The sequence below is a fragment of the Python bivittatus genome, unplaced genomic scaffold (assembly GCF_059951505.1).
Source record: "Python bivittatus isolate LINGU-HERP-01145 unplaced genomic scaffold, Pbiv_v1 ctg000590_np1212, whole genome shotgun sequence".
NCBI classification, from domain to species: domain Eukaryota; kingdom Metazoa; phylum Chordata; class Lepidosauria; order Squamata; family Pythonidae; genus Python; species Python bivittatus.
In genome coordinates, this window is record NW_028277086.1 from 625,779 (window position 1) to 646,816 (window position 21,038).

General features: G+C 57.7%; 2 protein-coding genes across 15 annotated transcripts in view; both read left to right on the forward strand.

Annotated features, from left to right (window-relative positions):
- Nucleotides 1-9: 9 nt before the first annotated feature.
- Nucleotides 10-14,380, forward strand: MAF1 (MAF1 negative regulator of RNA polymerase III). 2 transcript variants are annotated; one of them, XM_088148772.1, is made up of 8 exons: nt 10-142; nt 4,743-4,882; nt 11,249-11,377; nt 11,717-11,882; nt 12,458-12,579; nt 12,703-12,822; nt 12,902-13,021; nt 13,159-14,380. In XM_088148772.1, the coding sequence occupies exons 2-8, from the start codon at nt 4,800-4,802 to the stop codon at nt 13,178-13,180; spliced, it is 762 nt and encodes a 253-aa protein (XP_088004898.1). In that variant the 5' UTR covers nt 10-142; nt 4,743-4,799; the 3' UTR covers nt 13,181-14,380. The 2 variants fall into 2 exon arrangements, with proteins under 2 accessions (XP_088004898.1, XP_007444586.2); XM_007444524.2 differs by lacking the exon at nt 10-142 and adding an exon at nt 1,314-3,075.
- Nucleotides 14,381-14,521: 141 nt separating this feature from the next.
- The window catches only part of WDR97 (WD repeat domain 97), a 38,089-nt gene continuing 31,572 nt past the window's right edge, over nt 14,522-21,038 (forward strand). For 10 of the 13 annotated variants that reach the window (XR_015797529.1, XR_015797530.1, XR_015797531.1 and 7 more), the window contains exons 1-5: nt 14,522-16,576; nt 16,663-16,813; nt 18,625-19,214; nt 19,624-19,745; nt 20,031-20,766. Coding sequence is in view for 9 of the 13 variants with exons in the window: in XM_088148757.1 (XP_088004883.1) it covers nt 16,715-16,813; nt 18,625-19,214; nt 19,624-19,745; nt 20,031-20,766 (1,547 nt within the window). In the remaining 4 variants the exon portion in view is untranslated. Of the gene's footprint in view, nt 16,577-16,662; nt 16,814-18,624; nt 19,215-19,601; nt 19,746-20,030; nt 20,767-21,038 lie in introns of those variants that run through there. The other 3 variants (XM_088148758.1, XM_088148759.1, XM_088148766.1) reach the window with 3 other exon arrangements.

Sequence of the window (21,038 nt, forward strand, 5' to 3'; positions counted from 1 at the left end):
GCGGTGGGGGAAGACCGAAGAGGGGGAGCCGGAGGCCGCGGCCGGCGAAGGCGGCCCCGTCGGCTCTCCGGCGCGGGCTCCGTGCGGGCCTCGCCGGCGGCCTCTGGGCCTTCGAGGCGGGCGACTCCCGGAGGCCGCGCGGGTAGGTCTCCTCCCCGGCGACCCGCCCCAGCGCGGCCCTTCGGCTCCGCTGCGCTGCGCGGCCTCAGGGCCGGCCTCTGCCTGCGCGGACGGGGCTGATGCGGCTGCCGCGGCGCTCCCCTCGCGCCCCCTTTCGCGGCATCGGGGCCTTCTCCGGCGAGCGGCGTCTCCGCAGGGTGGCGCGCCTCGAGGGAGGGCTCCGGCCGACTTGGCCGACGACCCTCCGGTTGGTCTTCCTGGCTGTCCAGGGTCTCCTCAGGGGTCTTCTCCGACGCCACGGTTCAAAAGCATCTGTACTTTTCATAGCTTCATATCCTTTTTCCCCTCTTTTTTTGGTCATTGGAAGGCCGATTGACCTCTCCCAGTCGGTTGGCCGCTGTCTCGTCCTCCAGACTTGCTGGCGTAGCTTAATTAGCACCTTCGCCGCTGCTGCTTCTGTTTGTCGCCGTATTTTGGGGGGTATTCGAACAGTTCCCATGGCCTTCCGAATTGGCAACGTCTGGAGTCGCGATCCGACTTCACCTTCTAGGACTAGAGGTTCTGGTGAGTGGGAAGCACCTTCTAAGGCATCTTGGAGGTTGACATCGCTATTGGACAGGGTGTCAGTATCCTCCGTCCATCTTCCCTTGGCCTCCTTTGATTGCCTTTCACTATCTGTCCATTGGCTTCCTTTGGCACACCGGTCTGAGGTTGGGACCTCCTCGTGAGTTCAGAGACCTTTCGAAGGCTTTCCTTGTTTTTCCATGTCTGTTTCCGTCTTTGATGTCTTTACAGATATTAAAGTCTGTAATCTGTGACCTTGTCTCTTCTAATGAGGAGACTCTGAAGCTCTGTTAGTTCCTTCCTGAGATTTTTATTTATGTGGAGTCCAACCCTGGGCTACACATATTCTCTTCTATTGGTATTTTCATTTATTTATTAATTAACTTTATAAAGTGTTTGTCTTTCTCGGCTTTGGCTTCTGTTTTCTTCTTGGCAAACTCCACGGTTTGTTCTGCCATCCGGTTTGCTTTCTTCTTTCTTCATTTTTGGCAGTCTCCTTTTACATTCATCCTTAATAACAAAGAGGTTACTTCCACAATTCCTCTGGTTCTCTAACGATGAGGTTCAGGGCTTCCAAGGGCTTCCTGGTGTTCGCTTTGAAAATGGTGGGTACATGTTCAAGATCATATCTTAAATCCCCCCCCCCGCCCGATAAGTGACAAGCCCCAACTCCCCTGCCTTTAGGACCTGCTGGCTCTCCCCCAGGCGTGGAATGGGAATCCCCCCAGAGTTGTTTGTTGTGCATTTGGTTGCCATTTTACATATTACGCTTCAGATTTTAGGATTTGTATATTGTTTGTTTGTTTAGTTTTCCTTGGTTTTTTCCTTTCGATTTATTGTGTGTTTATGCTGTACTCTGCTCAGAGTCACATAGTCTGAGTTGAGCAGCCTTACGCATCCTTAAATAAATAAATAAATTTAAATCATGGAAACTGACTAGCTTTCTCCTTCTTGAGCTTAACGTGGAGCAGCGGTTCATGGTCTGTTCCACAGTCAGCCTTTGGCCAAGTCTCTGATGCTCTGATTGAGCTCTTCCGCCTCCTTTTAGGAATCACGCAGCCCGTCGGATTTGGGCCGCAGTTGCCGTCTCCGAACCTTTGCCGTCTCCTGCGCCGCCGCCGCCGCCGCCTTTCTCCCCGGGAAGGGCGCTGCGCTGGGAGCCGCTGAAGCTGTTTCTCTCCCCTCGGGAGCTGCCCCGGCACTGCGAGGGCGCCAGAAGCTTTGCTCAGCACCGCGAACTCTGGCCCTTGAGACGCGTCCAGAGGCTGCGCGGCACGTCTGCTGCCCTGGCAGCGCCCCTCCGTCGATGAGCCGAGGCGCCTTTTCTGATTAGCGCAGCGGGAAACGCGCGGAGGGGGCTTCCAGCGTTCCTCGCCCGCGGCGCCCCGCCTCTGCGCGCACCCGCGCGTGTCCGGCTTTCCCCCGCGCGCCCGGGGGCTCCTCGCGCTCCGAGTCCGGGCCCGCGGAGCGGGTCGGAGCAGGCAGCGCTCGGCCCTCCGGCGGGGAAGCCCGGGGGCAATCCCTCGACCCCTCGTCAAGGCGGCGCTCCCTCTGGCGCGCGTCTCCTCCTGCGAAGCATGTGGCCTGCGGGCGGGGGCCGCGCAGGCCCTCAGCAGCGACCCCCGGGCTGAAGTTTCTCCGCAGTCAGGCGTACGGCAAGGAAAAGGGCTCGCGACGGAGCCCCGGGGACGCGACGTGGCATCGACGGGCACCCGCAGGCGCGCCTCGGCGCCTCGCGAGAACGTCCAGGCGGGGCGCCCGGGCTGAGGAAGCCCCCTCCGGCGCGGCGCGGCCGCAGGGGGGCTGCGCGCCGGGGCCTCGCCCCGCGGCCCCGCCCCACCGCGGAGGGAGGCTGCGCGCCGGATGGCAGGGCCAGGGGCGTGGCCTCCGGGCTGGAGCGGCGGCTGCCCCCTCGCCTTTGTTCCCCTGTCGACGACGCCGCGCCCTTGAAGCCGCGGCCAATGGGAGGTGGGCTCTGCCTCGAAGGCGGGACGCTGCGGTGGATTGATGCGGAGGGCAGCCACTCGGTTCTCCAGCCCCGCCGAGTGGCGTCGCCTCCCTCCAATGAGAGCTGAGAGTCTGGCGGGCGCCCAATCCCCGCTGGAGAAGGGCTGGGCTCCTCGCTGGTGTTATCGTCTGCCGCCCGTCCGAGCCAGAGGAGTCGAGTCGGTGGCCTTGCTCGCGGGAGCGGGAGGCGGGCGGCTTCAGTGCTGTGGCTCTTCCAGGCGGGGACATGTCGAGGCGGGTGGGGCTCCGGCGGGCCGCCTGGAGGAGACGAGTGGCCGCCGAGGCGACGGCGGCGCCCGATTCGAGTTACTCCCGGAGACTGCGCCGCTCGACGGTATCCTGTCCCTGAGTTCGGAAAGCGGAGGCGGAGGCGGCCCGCGGAAGGCAAGTAACGGCGCCCCCGGAGCCCCTCAGCCCCGGGACTACATTGCCCGGCATGCTCTGCGCCGAGGCGGGGCCAGCCATCCCGCGCGCGGCCTCATGGGAACAGGAATCTGGCGGAGGGAGTGCTTGGCGCGCGGCATCATGGGAGCTGTAGTTTTCTCTTCCGGAGGCGGCGGCCGCGGCCCCGCACAAGAGACTCCCGGGCGACCTGCTCGCCGAGGGCCGCAGCCCGGCGCAGTTTCGTGCCCGCCTTGCGTCTCTGGTGCCCCGCAAGCGGCATGGGCGCAGCGCCGGCCGTCGACGCTGGTGGCTACTGCTCCGCCGGAGCGCTTCGGGCTGCCTTGGAGGGCCCGCGGGCAGCGCTGCCCTTCCGCCCACCGCCCCCTCCGCGGCGAGCGGGGCTCGCGCTGCCTTGGGTCGGTCCCCAGCCCGAGTTCGGGTCAAGCGACCCGCTGACGTGAAGCCAGCCGAGTGGTCGGGATTTGCTGCCAACTCACAAAAAATTAACCAAGATGTGCCCTCCCCGGTTTGCCCTGCTGCTTGAATAGTCGCCTGACCTGTGTCCGGCCCGCGCCGCCGGTCGCAAAGGGGCTCCGCAGAAAGACTGGTGCACCCATAACCCGCAAAAAAGCGCTGGTTGGTGGGTTCGCACAACGTGCTCCTAAGCCCGCGAAGGAGCTCCGTTGCTGCTCCGTGTGCGACGCGGACCGCCGGCGGGCGTGCTGGAAGCGCTTTCCCCAGCCGCGCCGGCCTGGAGGCCTTCGAGAGCGCCGATCCGCGCGCAGGGGCGTCTCGCCGGGCCCGCTCCTGGCTGGGGCTTGCAGCGTTAAACTCTCAAGCAGGATGAGCCGGGCCTGCCTGCGGCCCCTCCTTTCTCCTCCCCAGCTGGCAAAGAGCACCGTGCTGGAGAGTTGTTTTTCGTCCCCTTTCTTCAGTGGCAGACGACTCCCAGCCCCTGGCTACTTTGGGCTTTGCTGGTGATGCTCGCTAAGTTCAATCGTTCTGAATTGTTACTGAGATCTTTAATGGGAAGCAGGCTGTAAATGTTTTAAATGGGGCAGCCGATGAAGGGAGCTCCTTCTCTGGAGAACTTGGTTGGGGCTCTGTCAGCCTCCTTTCGGCCCCAACGAGAAAGAGATTGCTCTAAAGCTGCTATCTTGACCGCACGTCTGGACTTTTCCAATTGCAGAGAAGCATATTGGAAGCGAAGTTATATGGGGTCTTGCTCTTGTAGATTCTTTCTGGAGGCGGCAGGGGGGATATCTGAGGACACAGCTGGTGTGCGTTCTTGTTAAGGCTCTGGCTGGCCACAGGAATCTCTGCAGTTTTGTTCGTGGCACTGCCTGGCCTGTCCACTAACATCCTCCTTGCCAGCTCCAGTCCCAAATCTGCTAGCCTTGAGGTCAGGCTGTCAGGCTGAAAGCTGCTGGGATGTCCCTGCCCCAAACGTGGATGTAGTAGTGCAGTACTCTCAGGTGTGACTGAAACCTTTCAGGTGATTCTGAATGAATCAGTCCAGCTCTGTGCAGGTGTAGCTGGGCATTTCAAGCCACAGGCTGTTGTTGTAAGGGGAGTGCCCTGTGGTGGGTCCCCCTGGGTAAGTGCCACTGGTGCACCTTCTGTTTCCTGGGATGTAAGGACACGTCTCTCTCCTCTATTTCTGCCAGGGAATTCAACTGCACAGCGTAGTCCTGAAGACTGTTTTGGCACCAGGAAGTGCAACAATGAAGCTCTTGGAAAACTCCAGTTTTGAAGCCATCAACTCCCAGCTGACAGTGGAAACTGGAGACGCGCACATTATTGGCAGGTGAAGGTGACTCCTTTGCTGGAGGGGGCAGGGGGAGACTTGTGAGGAAACCCTAATTGTGGGTGCTGTTGGCTTGCAGACTTCATAGAACTAAGGTATTCCTGGCAAATTACGGTCAATGCTGTGGTAGGACACATCCTGTGAAAGAGCCCACCACCTCCTCTGGTTAAGTGATTCCTGTTAATAGTCACTTGAACCTTCTTTTCCTCTAACTGAAATCCATTGTTCCGTGTCTTGCAGACTGGAACAAGAGAGAAGGGGGTTGATCTTCTCTGTGACATTCGTTCAGCTATTTATTGAATGATATCATTCAGACAAAGCTCATTTTCTTCCCAGCTCTTGACATCCTGCTTTGTGGGACTTAGTTTCTAGTCCCCAATCATCTTGTTGCCCTTCTCTGAACCCTCCTTCAAAGACCACACTGACACAGGACTCAGGGTGGAGTCTGACCAAAACAGTAGTTACTGAAAATGATACTTCTGTTGATACAACACAAAACGGTGTTTGTCATTTCTGCACATCAGATCGCTGGCTCATACCCTGCAGTCAGCTATCATTGAAAGTTCTATAATCAAACCAGAGGCCCCTGCCTTTGATACTTGTTTTCTAAGTGAAGAACTTTGTGCTTATCTGTGCTAAATTCTGTTTTATTACTTTTGGCCCAGTTTTCCCACCTGTGAAGGACATTTTGAATTTTAATTCTGTCTTCTGTGTCATCTACAAAGTTTATAAACCTTCCCCTCACCTCTTCATCCAAATGATGCGTACAGACATCCCAGAACTGGCCTTTGTGGCACCTTGTTTAGTTCGTGTCTCCAATCTGACGATGAACCACTGATGAGTTGTTCTGCAGATGAGTTGAAGGCAGCTCTGTAGCTGCTTGATTGTCATCCCATTCAGCCCACTCTCAGCAAGCTTTACAGTCAAGTTATTGGGTCCTCTGTAAACATCTTGCTGAAGTCAAGGCATATTCTACCTACAGTGTTCCCATAATTTATTAAGAAAGTCCTTGGATTAAAAAAAACTAATTCAAGGTTTTTGACAAATCCATTCTAATTTGTGGTAATTGCCACAAATTGAAATTGCTTTCAAAGTGATTACAAATCAATCTATTTTTGATCCATTCTAGGATTTTTGTAAGTATTCAGATTGACAGGTCTGGAGTTTGCTGGATCTTCCATTTTTCCTTTTTGGAAAATAGGGGCACCTTTACCTCACCCTTAGTCACCTGGCACCTCAGTAGTTGTGGGGGATAAAGATGTGGCCAGACCTTTGGGAGTTCCTCCTGTGTCCTGAGGTACAAGTCATCTGGTCCTGGAAAATTAAACTCATTCAGAGTAGAGCCAGATTCCTCAATCCCACCCTGCAGGATTCTTGGTGGAACACCAAGTTCTTCCTTGGAGAAGGTGGCACCAAAGTCGTTGCTGATCAGCTTGTGCATTCTCGACTGAGCAGCTCTAGATTCTATTCTGAGTTGATTGTGAACTTCTCTGAAGAAGCCCTGTTTGTTCTTCCAGTAGCTTTTGCTAACCTCAGCTGCTTCCCAGCTTTCTCTTTCCTGAGACCAGCCCTACAGTTGTGGCCGCTTGTCTGTGCTTTTTCTTAATTGTTCTGGGTCTCTTTTCATTTCCTGTCATCTTTTGTTTTCAGATCTTCATTAAACTCTTTGTGTAGTCACACTGGCTTCTTCATATTGTCTCCTCACTGGAATCATTTGCAGTCTGATTGTTTCTGTGCTGTAAAGTCAGAGTTGACTCTTAGTGATCACACAGGTAGCTTTCCTCCATAATGATCTGTCCCTAATCTGGGCTTTCAGGTCTTTTAATGGCGCACTCATCACCACTGTAACCGTGTCTATCCCCCTTGCTGCGGGTCATCCTCTTCTCTTTCCTTCCATCTTTCCCAGCATTATAGCCTTCTCAGAGGTCTTCACATAATCTATCCAAAGTAGGATAATTTGAACCTGGTCATTTGTGTTTTGAGTGAGAACACTGTGGATTTGTTTAACAATCCATTGGTTTGTTTTCTTGGCTGTCCACAGTATTTTCAGGAGTCTTCTCCAGCACCAAAGTTCAAAAGCTTCAGGAGTCTTCCTATCCTGTGTTTTCAAAGCCCAATTTTCTCTTCCGTAGAAAGTCACAGGGAATACCACGGCTTGCACGATTCTGACCTTTGCAGGTATAGATACATCACAGCGTCTGAATACCTTTTCCAAGCCCTTCATGGCTGCTCTACCAAGTGCTAGTCTGCAGCGGCTTCTTCCTTTACTGTTGTTGATGCTAAAAGGACGATATTTTTATGAGCACATTCCATGGCTTTACGTGATCGACACAATCGAAGGCCTTTCTATAATCAATGAGGCACATAGTGACTTCTTTTTGATATTCTCTGGCTTTCTCAATTATCCTGCGTGCATCAGCAATGATGTCTCGTGTTCCTCAGCCTTTTTTAAAGCCAGCCTTTTTTGACCATCTGGCATCTCTTTTCCCATGTAGGGCTCTAATTGCATTGGATCATCCTAAGCATTATTTTGTTAGCATGTAAAATTAAGGATATTGTACGATAGTTTGCAGACTCTGTTAAGTCCCTTTTTTTTGTTACTGGAAGGTAGATTGATCTCTTCGAATCAGTTGGCCACTGTGTCATCCTCCAGATTTGCTGGCATAGTTTGGTTTAGAACTTCTACTGATTCTTTGGTCGCCTGCCATATTTCTGTGGGTATTTCATCAGTCCCTGTAATCTTCTGACTGGGTAAGGACGGAGTGCTGATCTAACTTCATCTTCTAGGACTAGGCTTTTAATACCTTATTTAGAAGTCCTGTCTATTTTGAGCTCCTTTTCTAATTCCGTTGCCATTGTTCTGGGTTAATTGATGTTTTTTAGCTTCAAGTTATATGACTGACTACTCTCAGTTTCATTTATCTAAAAATCAACAACTTAGATTACATTATGACTTTTGTGCAACATTCCTGTTACTTCTGCTTCCTCAACTAAGTCTTCCTTATTGTTCCAATCAAGGGACTGGTTTGAATAGTGTGTCGAATAAGCCCTAAGTTTCCCACACAAACACTACAGTAATCAGAAACATGGAGTAACTGAATCCCAAAGGGTGGAGCCAGCTTGACACATATTAGGAAGATGAAGCTGGAAGAGACAGCTAGATTTAACCTGCCCCAATTTCCTGCTCCTAAGTTCTTGGTAATTTAGTAGAAGAAGCCCAAGTTCATGGGGAAGTAGAGTTCTTCTCATCTGCTGTAATTCTCATAACTTTCTCAGGTACCCCCTGCAGTCTCTTTGGAGGGCCTCACAAGTGGATCTTAGGCAGATGGGGTAGCACGTCAGAACGAAGTATCTCAACAGAGTTGGCAGTATGTCCTCTACTCTGCGTCCTATTTACTGCTTGAGCAATTAAACGTGACAAAAGTTCTGTTTTGGACCACAGTCGGTTAGGGTGACAGTATGGCAATACTTCCTTGTTAGGGTAACTTACAGTCAGGTCCAGAAATATTGGGACATCGACACAATTCTAACATCTTTGGCTCTATACACCACCACAATGGATTTGGAATGAAACAAACACAATGTGCGTTAACTGCAGACTGTCAGCTTTAATTTGAGGGTATGTACATCCAACTCAGGTGAACGGTGTAGGAATTACAACAGTTTGCATATGTACCTCCCACTTGTTAAGGGACCAAAAGTAATGGGACAGAATAATAATCATACATCAAACTTTCCCTTTTTAATACTTGGTTGCAAATCCGTTGCAGTCAATCACAGCCTGAAGCCTGGAACGCATAGACATCACTAGACGCTGGGTTGCATCCCTGGTGATGCCCTGCCAGGCCTCTACTGCAGCTGTCTTCAGTTCCTGCTTGTTCTTGGGGCATTTTCCCTTCAGTTTTGTCTTCAGCAAGTGAAATGCATGCTCAATGGGATTCAGGTCAGGTGATTGACTTGGCCATTGCATAACATTCCACTTCTGTCCCTTCAAAAACTCTTTGGTTGCTTCTGCAGTATGCTTTGGGTCATTGTCCATCTGTACTGTGAAGCGCCGTCCAATGAGTTCTGCAGCATTTGGCTGAATGTGAGCAGATAATATTGCCCGAAACACTGCAGAATTCATCCTGCTGCTTCTGTCAGCAGTCACATCATCAATAAATACAAGGGAACCAGTTCCATTGGCAGCCATACATGCCCACGCCATGACACTACCACCACCGTGCTTCACTGATGAGGTGGTATGCTTAGGATCATGAGCAGTTCCTTTCCTTCTCCATACTCTTCTCTTCCCATCACTCTGGTACAAGTTGATCTTGGTCTCATCTGTCCATAGGATGTTGTTCCAGAACTGTGAAGGCTTTTTTAGATGCCGTTTGGCAAACTCTAATCTGGCCTTCCTGTTTTTGAGGCTCACCAATGGTTTACATCTTGTGATGAACCCTCTGTATTCACTCTGGTGAAGTCTTCTTTTGATTGTTGACTTTGACACACATACACCTACCTCCTGGAGAGTGTTCTTGATCTGGCCAACTGTTGTGAAGGGTGTTTTCTTCACCAGGGAAAGGATTCTTCGGTCACCCACCACAGTTGTTTTCCGTTGTCTCCCGGGTCTTTGGGTGTTGCTGAGCTCACCGGTGCGTTCCTTCTTTTTGAGAATGTTCCAAACAGTTGTTTTGGCCACGCCTAATGTTCTTGCTATCTCTCTGATGGGTTTGTTCTGTTTCTTCAGCCTAATGATAGTGACAGCTTCACTGATAGTGACAGCTCTTTGGATCTCATCTTGAGAGTTGACAGCAACAGATTCCACATGCAAATAGCACACTTGAAATGAACTCTGGGCCTTTTATCTGCACATTGTAATTGGGGTACTGAGGGGATAGCACACACCTGGCCGTGGAACAGCTGAGAAGCCAATTGTCCCATTACTTTTGGTCCCTTAACAAGTGGGAGGCACATATGCAAACGGTTGTAATTCCTACACCGTTCACCTGAGTTGGATGTACATACCCTCAAATTAAAGCTGACAGTCTGCAGTTAACGCACATTGTGTTTGTTTCATTCCAAATCCATTGTGGTGGTGTATAGAGCCAAAGATGTTAGAATTGTGTTGATGTCCCAATATTTCTGGACCTGACTGTACTAGTTACCTCCTTAGGAATCATGGGTTTGTTCCCAAGTATATCTGCCTTGAAATTTGGCTCTCAGAAAGAATTGACAGAACCCTTGCAGAGCCTGTGGCCTCCCTCATCTGGAAATCCACTTTGATTAAGAGGAATGAACGAATGAACGTAGTGTTATTGTGACTTATTGCTGGTCTGCCTTGCTGATTTGCTTAAGGACATAGGAGGAGTCCTGAGGCTGGAACAGGCTGTGGGCCCATTTGGTTAATGGTCTGGGCTATTCAGCGGTCAAGAGAGTTCACAGTCTGGCACTTGCACTGTTTCTGCTTAAGAGCTGGCAGTGCATTCAGTATTTACAGTCTGAAAAAATAAGCTGGGTGGCTAGAAAATTGGTCCTTGCCTTCCCTGAAAAATAGTCTGTAAACAATTTTACATTTCGTTTTACAGATTTATAATTATAGTAGAAAAGCATAATACATATGCATTTTTAAAAATCTGATTTAAAAATGTCACAATGTATGTTTTATGCCATGAATACTAGAACTGTATGGAGTTTGGCACCTTTTCTGATTGAATGGAAATCTCATGATTAGCCTGCCTTGTATTTCTGAAGACCGTCAATGCGTTGCTGTCCTGGCTGATAGGAGCACCTGAGCAGGGGTGGGCTCTTGGTTGGGGGGCTCCAGTGATGCCTTGTGCAGAGCGAGCTCGGGGGGGAGGGACCAAGGCCCTGCAAGATGAGCTCTTCCTGGAGCTGGAGAGAAGCTGGCTGCACCGGCTTTCAGTCTGCTCGGCAGGCATCATCCTCTGGCCTCCTCCCGTGGGGACTGGGCGCTGGGCTTTCTCCTTCTGCCTTCTTCAACAGCACAAAAAGTTTACAACAGGGTAAACCCAACACTGGGAGGCTTGTCCAGTGGGATCAAGAGCCCCTGCCGTGGATGGAAACCAGCGCCATGAGACGTTTGCTTAAAAGCACGCAGCCTGCTGCTGCTGCCGCTTCATTTGCAATGTCTCCGGGGATTGTTTCATCAGAACAGCAGCGCTGAAAGGGGCTGCCTGAGTCACCCATGCCCCTCGCAGGATGCGGCGCACAAAGTGCCCGGCTCTGCTAGCTCAGGAGGAACCGATGGCCCCCAAGCGCTTCCTGCTGCTCAGGACTGACCTGGGCCTGCAGTTCCCCTCGGCCGGGCACAGAGGCAGGGCTCGCACCTTGGCTCACAGGGACGTGTTTATCTTCCTGCAGGATTGAGAGTTACTCGTGCAAGATGGCTGGGGATGACAAGCACCTCTTCAAGCAGTTTTGCCAGGAGGGTCAGCCACATGTCCTGGAGGCTCTGTCACCACCCCAGACCACAGGCATCAGCCCTAACCGGTACGCGCACCCAACCCTGGTGCCTCATGTATGCAGGTTATGCTCCTTGATAGTTGCCCTCGGCCTGGCCCAGTGGGCTGCAGGAGCATGGCTCCCATTGGAGTCGGAAGTACACTGTCGGGGTGCAGGGTGATAAAATGGCCTGTTCCCAGCCTCCCCTTCTAGGCCAGGCCAGGCCAGGCCAGACCTGCTGGGAGAAGCCTTTGCCGAAGGCTGCTTTACCCAGCCCCTGTTGGGAGACCAGGGGCAGGGTCTATCCAACCCCCCTCTAGCCGAGTCCCAAGGCCTGGCTGCTCCCTCCAAGGCAGGCACGGGCAAGCAGTGTGTCTCATGTGCTAGGCTCAGCAAGAGCCAGAGTGGTGATGAAGAAGGCCCCCTCAGTGACAAATGCAGCCGCAAGACCCTCTTCTACCTGATAGCAACCCTCAATGAGTCTTTCCGGCCTGACTACGATTTCAGCGCTGCAAAGAGCCACGAGTTTAGCCGGGAGCCGAGTCTCAACTGGGTAAGTGGGTCCCTTGCCCTCTGTGCTGGGGTGGGTGGTAGAGCTTAAGGAGAAGAAACAATCTCCTCTTGTTGCTGAAGGGCCTTGTGCCCTGTGGATGTCCCCGATCCTAGCACAGTGGTACCCATTGTTGCTTGAGTCTGTTCCACAGTGCTTGAGGCTCACAGAGGAGACCCCTTTCACGTTGGGCATCTGTTCAGCAGGGCCCATGGCTGTTGTTTGGGGAGGTAGAAGCCAACCCTTGGCTTATTTGCCCCGCTTCCTGCTGGAATTCCTTGGGCTCTCTGTCTCCCGCTGTAACCAGCCCTGGCCTGGCCAGATCTTGGAGAAGGTGCCTTCCCTCCTACCTTCCACTACCAATCCAGGGCTGGTTACTGACCTGGCAGCGTGGGGTGAACATGCTGTGCCAAGCCACTGCTGAAATTTTGGGATTAGCTAATAAACTTTTGCAGCCCTGGCAAAACCCCCTGGCACTAGTGGCCCATGTCCTGTGTCGTCTCCTCCCCGGACGCTTGAGCTCCTCCCCATTTGCACCGTGGGGTATGCGCCCATCTCACGTCTGGGGCCTTTTTCAGGTGGTGAATGCTGTGAACTGCAGCCTCTTTTCTGCCGTCCGGGAAGATTTCACTGCCCTGAAGCCTCACCTGTGGGATGCGGTGGACCAGGAGATCTGCCTCTCTGAGTGCGATATCTACAGGTGAACCCCGGCGTGAGGCTGGAGACAGGGATGGTGGGCTGGGAAGGGCGTGGGCAGCGTGCACGGTGGCAGGAGGGGGGCGTCCGGGAGTTTGGCCTCTCCAGCTCTTCTTCTGTGCCGCAGCTACAACCCAGATCTGGATTCGGACCCCTTTGGAGAGGAGGGCAGCCTGTGGTCGTTCAACTACTTCTTCTACAACAAGCGCCTGAAGCGGATTGTCTTCTTCACTTGCCGCTCCATCAGGTGAAGGGCGGGGAGGCCCGAGGGTTCCCCGGCTCTCCTGGCGCCTGGGGCGTGTGCTGAGTCCCCTCTGTCTCCCCAGCGGCTCCACCTACCCTCACCCCGAGGCTGGGAATGAGCTGAACATGGACCTCAGTGAGGACGATGCAGAGGAGACGGCGGGCAGCTGCGACAAGGACAGGGGCGGCCTTGAGGCGGACAAGTGCGTAGGGGTCTGCCCTGGCTTGGCCTCCTTGCTCTCCCTGCTGCTTGCGGATGGGGGTCCCGTTCTACAGTAGGGGGCAGGGGTTCCTGGGCCAAGCCCGCAGAAGCTCACAGGTTCCCCTCTTGTGCTCGCAGGAGACAGGTGGTCTGCATGTGATCCCTGGGCCGGGGGGCATCTCCCACAAAGGACAGCTCTGCCAGCTCTTTCCCTAAACAACTTGGCCTTGTTGCTGCTCTGCCTGCCCTGTGGATGCTGCGTGGGTGGTTGGCGCCTCCAGATGCCCAGGATGGTGCAGCCAGCCCTCTGCCAGCCCGCCCGCCTGCCCGCTCTGCCTTCAGGGATAGGATTCTTGCCCGGCAGCACCTCGGGACGCTCCGTCTTTCCTGCTGTGCCTGGGGGACAGGACCTCTGCTCCAACATGGATGATGGCACAGCGGCCTCGGGGAGGCCGGACCGGCTGCTGTTCCCGATGGCCCCTTTTATACTTTGGATCCTGGAACGTGTAAAGAAGTAGAAGCTGGATTAATGGGGGGAGGACAGACTCTCTCCTCCCCCCCTGTTTTTTAAGCCCCCCCCAAGACATTTGGCATCCAGTAGCTGAATGCTGGACTGGCTGAAGGGAGGGTTCCAGCATTTGGGCACTGTGGCTCTCTTGCTTTCCCCAAGGGCTCCTAGAGATTTTATTTTTGTATTCCTGCCAAGCGTCTGCTTGCGCCTGAGCCCCTCCCCAGCACTTTCCCCGGTTGCAGCAGCAGCCCTCCCCTCCCCTGGAGGCTGGCTTTCTTCCCACCCCACTTGGGGCCCGATAGGAGCACCCAGCACCTCTCTTTCTGCTGAAGGGGGCCAGGGCTGGCTGTCCGTCCGTCTGTCCATCTGAGCAGCAGGCCCCCTTCCCTTCTGCTGTGCTCTCCTATTCTTTTGCACTGACTCAGATTCCTGCCTCTGTGTGTGCGTGCGTGTGTCTGGTTTGGGGGACCCCCTGTCACCCCCTCTGCAGACGTTTGGACTGCCTGCCCAACCCACTAGAGCTACTGCTGCTCAAGCTATGGGGGGGACAGCAATTTCCCATGATTCCCTCCCTTTGCTTTTGAATGGGGTGGAGGATAAAGTGGGGGGGGGCGCTACCTTCCCAGGCACCCTCCTGAACTAAGCCTTGGGCTAGACACTCCAACTCTCCCCACTGCGGGAGCAGTTCAGCTTCCTCCATGGGGTGGTCAGTCCCTCCAGAACCTGGGGAGGGGATGGAAGTTGTGCTGGCCGTCTCCCCGCATTTGATTTGCCGGCTTGTTACCACCCCCACCCCATGTTGCCTCATGGTTCTGTTGGCAAGGCTATAAAAGTTTTTTCTCTCTGTGACTTGGTGTCTCTGGAGGATCTTTGCCTGACCCCGAGCAAGAGGAGGGTGGGGTGGGGGGTGACGAGCCAGGACTCAGGGACTCCTTTTCTGCCCTGGGAGTGGCCACGCCCCCCTCCTCTGACCACCTGAAAAGGGCCAGGTATCCTACTGCGCAGACACCTAGGCAGCACGCGAGGTCATCCCTTGCAACCCGCAGGGATTGGGCTCGTACATTAAGCCCCCGTGGGCTTGGTAGTTCGGGAGTCGAGCGTAGGAGGGGTGGGAGAGTGCAGCCCCGCAGGGCGTCGGGGGCCCCCTTGGTTGCCAGTCTTTGAGGAGGGGCCTCGTGGGAAAAGGAGGGCTCCCAGGCAGCCGTCCTCGTGGGGGCGAGCGCTTTCAACCTGTGTGCCCTGCGCCCCTTTCGCCGGCAAAGACCCACCGCCTCGGGTCCCAACGTGGAGTGGTGGGTGGAGGCAGCCGGGGAACGGACACGCTCTCCCAGGCGGAGCGGGCTTGGAGGGCGCTGGACGAGCCGCTCCTGCCCGACTGCGAGCTCGTCCGGTTCTGCTCCCGGCTGCCTGGCTCATTTCGGCCGAGAAGCCGCCGCCGCCGCCGCCGCCGCCGCCGGTAGGAAGCAAGAAGCGTGTCCGGAGGGGCAGCGTCTGGTCTGCGGCAGCGGTGCCGGCCAGGGGCCTCGGTCGGGGCACCCTCTGGCCCGCGGCACCCGGAAGCTGCGACGAGACCGCGGGGGAAGGCGGGCCGAGTGGCCGCCCGTGCGGGGTCCCCGGCTGTGGCCGATGGGCTCGGCCCTTCCGAGTCGCGACCGACAGGCGCTGGGCAGCGCGTCCGAAGGGGCGCGCGGGGCCCCGGCACCGTCTGCCCGGGGCGGCCGGCGGGGAGGCGACTGCCTCCGCGCCCGCCTTTTGCGCAGCGCGGCTCGGGTCGCGCGCCCGGCAGCCCGTGCCGGAGGCGGCCGGCCGCAACGCAACGGAACGGAACGCCCGTCGCCAGGGAGACTCCGCGCCGCCGGCCGCGCAGCGCCTCCGGCCCCGGTAAGCGGGCTGCTGGGCGCCCGTTTCGGCGTTTGCTGGGAAAAGCCGGGAACCTTTGGAAGGGGCCCGGGCGGCGGGGACGCAGCGCGGCAGCGGCTTTCCGGGCGGCGGTGGGCTGGCAAGACCCCGGGGGGCGCCGGGCGAGCGCCGCGCGTGGCTCAGGATCCGGCGCGGCGCATCCCGGCCGCCGCGGAGGCAGAGCGGCCTACTCCGCACGGCTGTTGCGAGGGCCCGGCGCGCTGCCCGCTCTGGAGGGCCGCCGGGAGCGGGGCTCCGCCGGGGAGGGCGGCGCGCTGGCCGCCGCCCGCGTCCAGGCTCCCCTGCAGGCGCGCCGCGATGCTTCCGGGGCCCTCGCGGCTGCGGGCGCGGGAGGCCGCTGCGTGGCAGCGTCTCTCTCCGGCCCGGCCGAGCGCGCAGGACGCGGCCCGGTGCGCCCCCGGCGGGCTGTGGCGGAGCGCGTTCGAGGTGGGCCTCGGCAGCGCCGTCGGGTCCGCCGCGCGGAGGGTTCGCGGCCCCGCCCCGCCGCTGCGCTACCCCGGGCAGCAGCGCCTTCGCCGCTGGGGAAGCCTCCGGAGCTCCCCGCGCCAGCGCAGCCTTTCCGCGCCTGCGGCCGAGGCTGGGGGGCCGCCTCCGTCCCCTGCGGTGGGGGGCGGGGCTGTAGCTTTCCTTGCCCCGGGAGCTGCCGTCTGCCTGCCGGCGGGGTGGCGGGGAGGATCGGGGCCCGAGGGGAAGCCTTGGGCGGACTCCCCGGAGGACGCGCGCGCGGGCCTTGAAGCCCCGAGGGGGCTGGACACGCCCGCCGCCTGCGGGAGGATCTGAGCCCTGGGAGAGGAGAAGGGCCCCACGTGCAATGCAGCCCCCGAGGGCCTTGAGCAGCCGGGGTGGGGGGCTGGGATCCGGCTGCCCTGGCTGAGGAGCTCTGAGGCAGGTCGAAAGTCCAGAGGCCGGCTTTGATGACAACCTTGTGGCTGCCATCTTGACCTTTGTCACCACTCCTGAGGACCCCTGGCTGCACCCTCTTTTTTCTTTCCAGAGTCAAGTCCAGCCCTGAAATTTGGTTGGAACCTTTGCTTTGGAGGCCTTTGGGCCCCGAACTCCCACCTTCCGCGGAAGGCGACTCAGATGTGCCAGGCCGCAAGACGGTGGAGCTCTCAGGAGGCAGCTGTAAGCACGGCCCTCCCTGGCTGGGGCACCCGCCGGGCAGCGGGGCAGCCTCCTCCTCCCCTGACCGCCTGCCCCTTCTCCCGCAGCCAGCCAAGCGGGGCAGAGGAAGAGGCCGCCCCACCAGCGGGAGAGAAGGCGATGGAGGAGAAGGAGGGGGCTCCCCTTGGAGGGGGGCAGGCCAGGGGGCGCCAGCTCTGGGGCCTCCTCCAGCAGGGCTTCCGCCGGGCTGTGGAAAAGGTACGTTCCTCGGGAGAGGGAGGCCGCGCAGCCCCTTCTCCGCAGCTTCTCAGGTCGGCTCCCTTCCTGTGCGCCGGTGGTCGAAAAAGTCAAGATGGGGGCAACAACGGTGCTATCGAACTCCACGTGTTCTTTGTGCGCGTCGCAAGAGTTTAGGTTCAAAAGAACATGTATTTGCGGGATGAGAAAATAAGAAATCTTTTGGGCAGGAAAAAGGAGTTGAATTGACACGTAAACATGAAAACAATCCAGTGAAAGACCGAGACAAACCCATTTGCAGGGACAGTCTGTTTTCTGAAGAGAGGCCCAGGGAGTATCGGCATCTGGGTGCCCAGCGGCATGGTGCCGGGGCGGACCAAGGGGGAAGTCACCAGTGAGCAGTCCGGCAGAGCAGGGAAAGACCCGGGCGCCAAAAGTGCCCCCCAACCCAGCGGTGAAGCAGTCCAGCAGACGGAGCCCGCGTGAGGGTACAGAAGCCCTGGGGTGACGGTGCGGCCCATGTCTCCTCCTCCGCCCCTGGAGTTTGGGGCCGGAGCAGCCCTGCGAATGGAGGCCAGGGCTGGTCTCTTGGCTGCTCCTCGGCTCCCCGGGGAAGCCACGTTGATGGGGGCAGCAGAACCACAAAGGGCCACCCTCAGCCCGCAAAAAGGATGGCTGGAGACAGTGCCATGATCGCTCCAGGCAGGAGGCTAAATCCTGCCTTTCAGCCGGCTGTCCTGCAGGACGGCCGTGCGTAAGGAGTCCACCCAGAGGTCAGGGAGCAGTTGCCTTTCAAAGGGACGAGGCCCGAGGTCCCAACGCTGTCTTCTGGGGGCTCTGCCCAGCCTGAATTCTTGGGCTCCTGCGTCTAAAGTGGTCCAGAGCCTCCAGGAGGTGTGCCCAGGTCTTCCTGCAGCCTCTACTCTCGCTCGCTCTGCGCAGTCACTGCTGCTCTCCGGACACAGCGCTTTCCTTTGCCATCCAAGCCTGTCGGATGTGGGTGCAAACAGAGCTCCCTTGCCCCCCTTGCCTAGCCTTCTCTCCCCAATGAACCCACGCACAGTGTTAGGTAGCTTGCCTGGAACCACAGACTCGTGGAGCCGAAAGGGGCCCTGAGCGTGACCCCAGGTCAGGGCAAGAATCCAAACCCCAGGGCACCCCAGAGAAAGGGTTGTCTGGCATCCCCTTGAACACAGGCTCTGAAGGGGCTCGTTCGTCCACTCCAGCAGCTCTTACAAAGCCTTTCTTAGGAGCCCACCGGACTCCGCCTTCCTGTGACTTAAATCCGTCGTTTTGCATGCTGGAACAAGAGGGAAGGGGGTTTGGCCTTCATATGCGTGGTGTCCTTGCAGCTATTATTTTCTATTAATTCATATTACTGTTCTGCACTGAGAGCTCCACATCCTTGTGCTTCCTGCACATTGTGGATTATGGGTGCTGGGGTGATGAAGCCCCTGAACGCTCCAAGCCAGCGTTCCGAGTGTCCCAAGGGGCCCCATTTCAGCCATGCTGCGCAGGAGTCTCGGCCCCACACCGTTTGGGCAAACAGCCCTGGCGTGCTGCGACCCCTTTTTGTTAAGCCTTATCAGGCCTCGTAATCAGCCGGGCGGCAGGGCTGTTGGCACCTGCAGAACTGGAGGCCTTTTCCCGTGATGCATGGCTGCACTGCCACAGAGCAGAGGGCACGGGGATAAAGACAATGGGGAACTCAGTGTGGGATCCCAACCTGGCATTGGCCGGTCCTCCAGCAGAGCTCCCAGCCAGCCACAAGACCCCACACGATGGGCTCTCCTGGCAGCGGCCCAGCGACAGCCTTTCTCTTTCCCGGTCAGATGAAGAACGAGGAAATGAAGACCGCGTACCTGACCCATGGGCTGCAGCACCAGTGCCGCATCGTCCTGGCCAGCCCCGTGCGCCACGTGACCCACGACTCGCAGAGAAGGGCCTTCGTAGTGCTGGACTCGGGCAACACGCTGCACTTGCTGGCGGAGGACGGCTCCTGCCGGGGCAGTGTGAAGGGCCCGGCCCCCATGACGGGGGTCCTCTATGCCTCCCAAGTCGACCGCTTTGTGGCCTGGGATGCGGGAGGCCTCCAGGTCCTGGACTCCTGCTTCCAGCTGCTCTCGCAGGTGCGATCCCCGCTGCCCGTCCGCTGCGGCATATACAGCGAGCAGCTGAACCGGGTGGTGACTGCTGGGGATGGCAACCTGGCCCTGTGGATCTTCCGCTACGGCTTCCGGAGCCTCCAGTGCCATGCTAGTGTGAGCACCGGCCTGGGGCCCCAGGACGTCTTCAGCCGCCTCGCCCTGGATGCCGGCAGCAGCGAGCCCAGCCGCTGCTTCGCCTCTTGTGCCACTGGTGCGGCCGCCTTCGACGTCTCCCGGGGAGCCCTTCTGGCCTTCAAGACGGAGCTGCACGGCCGGTAGGGCTCCGTGACTGGGGAGGGGCATCTGCAGCCCCCGCGGGCAACAAGGCTCAGTGCTTCTCAGAGGCACCTGGGAAGGTCAGACGGGAACGGTGTCAAAAGGCGCGTTTCTGCTCCTGCCCTTTGCCAGGTCTGCCAGCGGACAGGTGGGAGCCCAGATTGGGGGTGAGGGAGAGATCTGGGCAGGGACTCCCGTGTACTCAAAGGAGGGGGGAGGCGGTGTGATGGCGCAGCGCCGGGCCTGGAGCTGGGCCGGCCCCTGGTGGTTCCCACCAGGCAGGGAGAAGGCGCCATCCCGCTCAGAGCCCTCTGAAGTGCCAGACTACGATTCCCCTCCTAGGCAGGCCGGGCTAAGGCAGGTGGCCTCTGTGGCCTTCACTGCAGGGGCCTTTGTGTCTCTTCGCAGAGAGATCACAGACCTTGCCTATTGCGAAGCCATCGGCTGCGCAATCACAGCCTCGCGAGACACGACCATCAAGGTGTGGGACAAGGAGTGGCACATTCAGATTGTCTTTGTGGGACACACGGGTGAGTTCGGCTGCTGGGTGCCTGTCGCCTGAGCGGGAGGAGGCACCCAACGCCCGCCCTTCCTTTCTGTGCTCCCCTTGAGGGCAAGGAGGAAGAGGTAGGCACAGGTGTGGCTCTTTGCAAAAGAGCTGCAGGGCTGCCAGAAGTCCAACAGGTGAAGCTTCTATCAGCCTGAAAGTACGTGGCGGGAAAGCTGGACCTCTCGAGTTTCTCTGACTTCTGTTGGATGGCCCCCCTGCTGTCACGTTGCTCTTGACTGCTTAGGCAGTGCCTTTTCTCTCCAAGGGCTTCTGAGCAGTCGTTCCCCCACCCCTCTGAGAAGACCTTCCTTCCTCTTGCTGGCCCCCACTTCTGCTGCAGCTCCAGTCACTGCTGTGACCATCTACCCCCAGCGGCCCCTCATCTTCTCTGCCTCCCAAGACGGGACCATCCGTACCTGGAACCTCAACACCGTTGACCAGGTAGACCAGGTCCACATCTCGGAGCCCGTGGAGTCCCTGAAGACCCACACCAGCTCGCACGTTGTCTCCACCTCAGGGCACACCCTGAACCTCTGGAAGATCCACCAGCTCTACTCGCTGTACACCTTGCTGGGTTCCCCGGCCAAGCGGCTCAGCTGCCCCGACCTGAGGATGGCGGGCAACTTCCCGGCCCGCGTCCTCTGCCTGTGCAAGGATTCCACGGTGTGGCTGCTGGAGGCCCGGAGTGGCGCTGCCCTGTCAGTCCTCTCCTTGGAGCAGCCCTCGCAGGCTCGGGAGGTGGCCTACTGCTTGCCCCGGGAGACCCTCTTTGTGCTGCTGGAGCAAGGCCGCGTGCTGCGCGCCAACACGGCCACCAGCCCCATGACGGTGAAGAGGAGCTTCTCTAGCAGCCTCTGGGAATCCCAGCCCTGCTGCCTCTTGCTCTACAGCCACGTGGTGGACCCGGACAAGGCCTACGCCACTTGGCTGGAAGTGGCCCAGAGCAAAGGCTACCGGAAGAAGCGGCAGCAGGCTGCGCTCAAAGCGCAGGACAGAAACAGGTAGGGCAGGGAAGCCCCCGGAACGCACGGCCTCAGCTCCCTCCGGCCTGGTCCTCGTGCCCTGCTGGGTTCCCTGCAGGGCTTCTCAAGCCAGCGCCCGGGGAGGTCTGCTCTGGGCGCTCTGGAGGGCCCTCGAAGCTCAGGGAGCCATGCTGCGCTGGAACTCTTGGCCAGGGAAGCGCCCCGAAAGGCCAGGCTGGGAGGCGTCGGGGGGAGGCCGAAAGGGCTCGGGTGAACCTGCTGTTCTGCAGCTGTTCTGAGCAGGGGACACC

Bases quoted from the DNA above. Each gene is read 5' to 3' on its own strand.
- MAF1 (XM_007444524.2), top strand. From the start codon at position 2,692: ATGCGGAGGGCAGCCACTCGGTTCTCCAGCCCCGCCGAGTGGCGTCGC. The intron at 12,823-12,901 runs GTGAAGGGCGGG...CTGTCTCCCCAG, and splicing joins TTCACTTGCCGCTCCATCAG to CGGCTCCACCTACCCTCACC. The intron at 13,022-13,158 runs GTGCGTAGGGGT...TTGTGCTCGCAG, and splicing joins GGCGGCCTTGAGGCGGACAA to GAGACAGGTGGTCTGCATGT.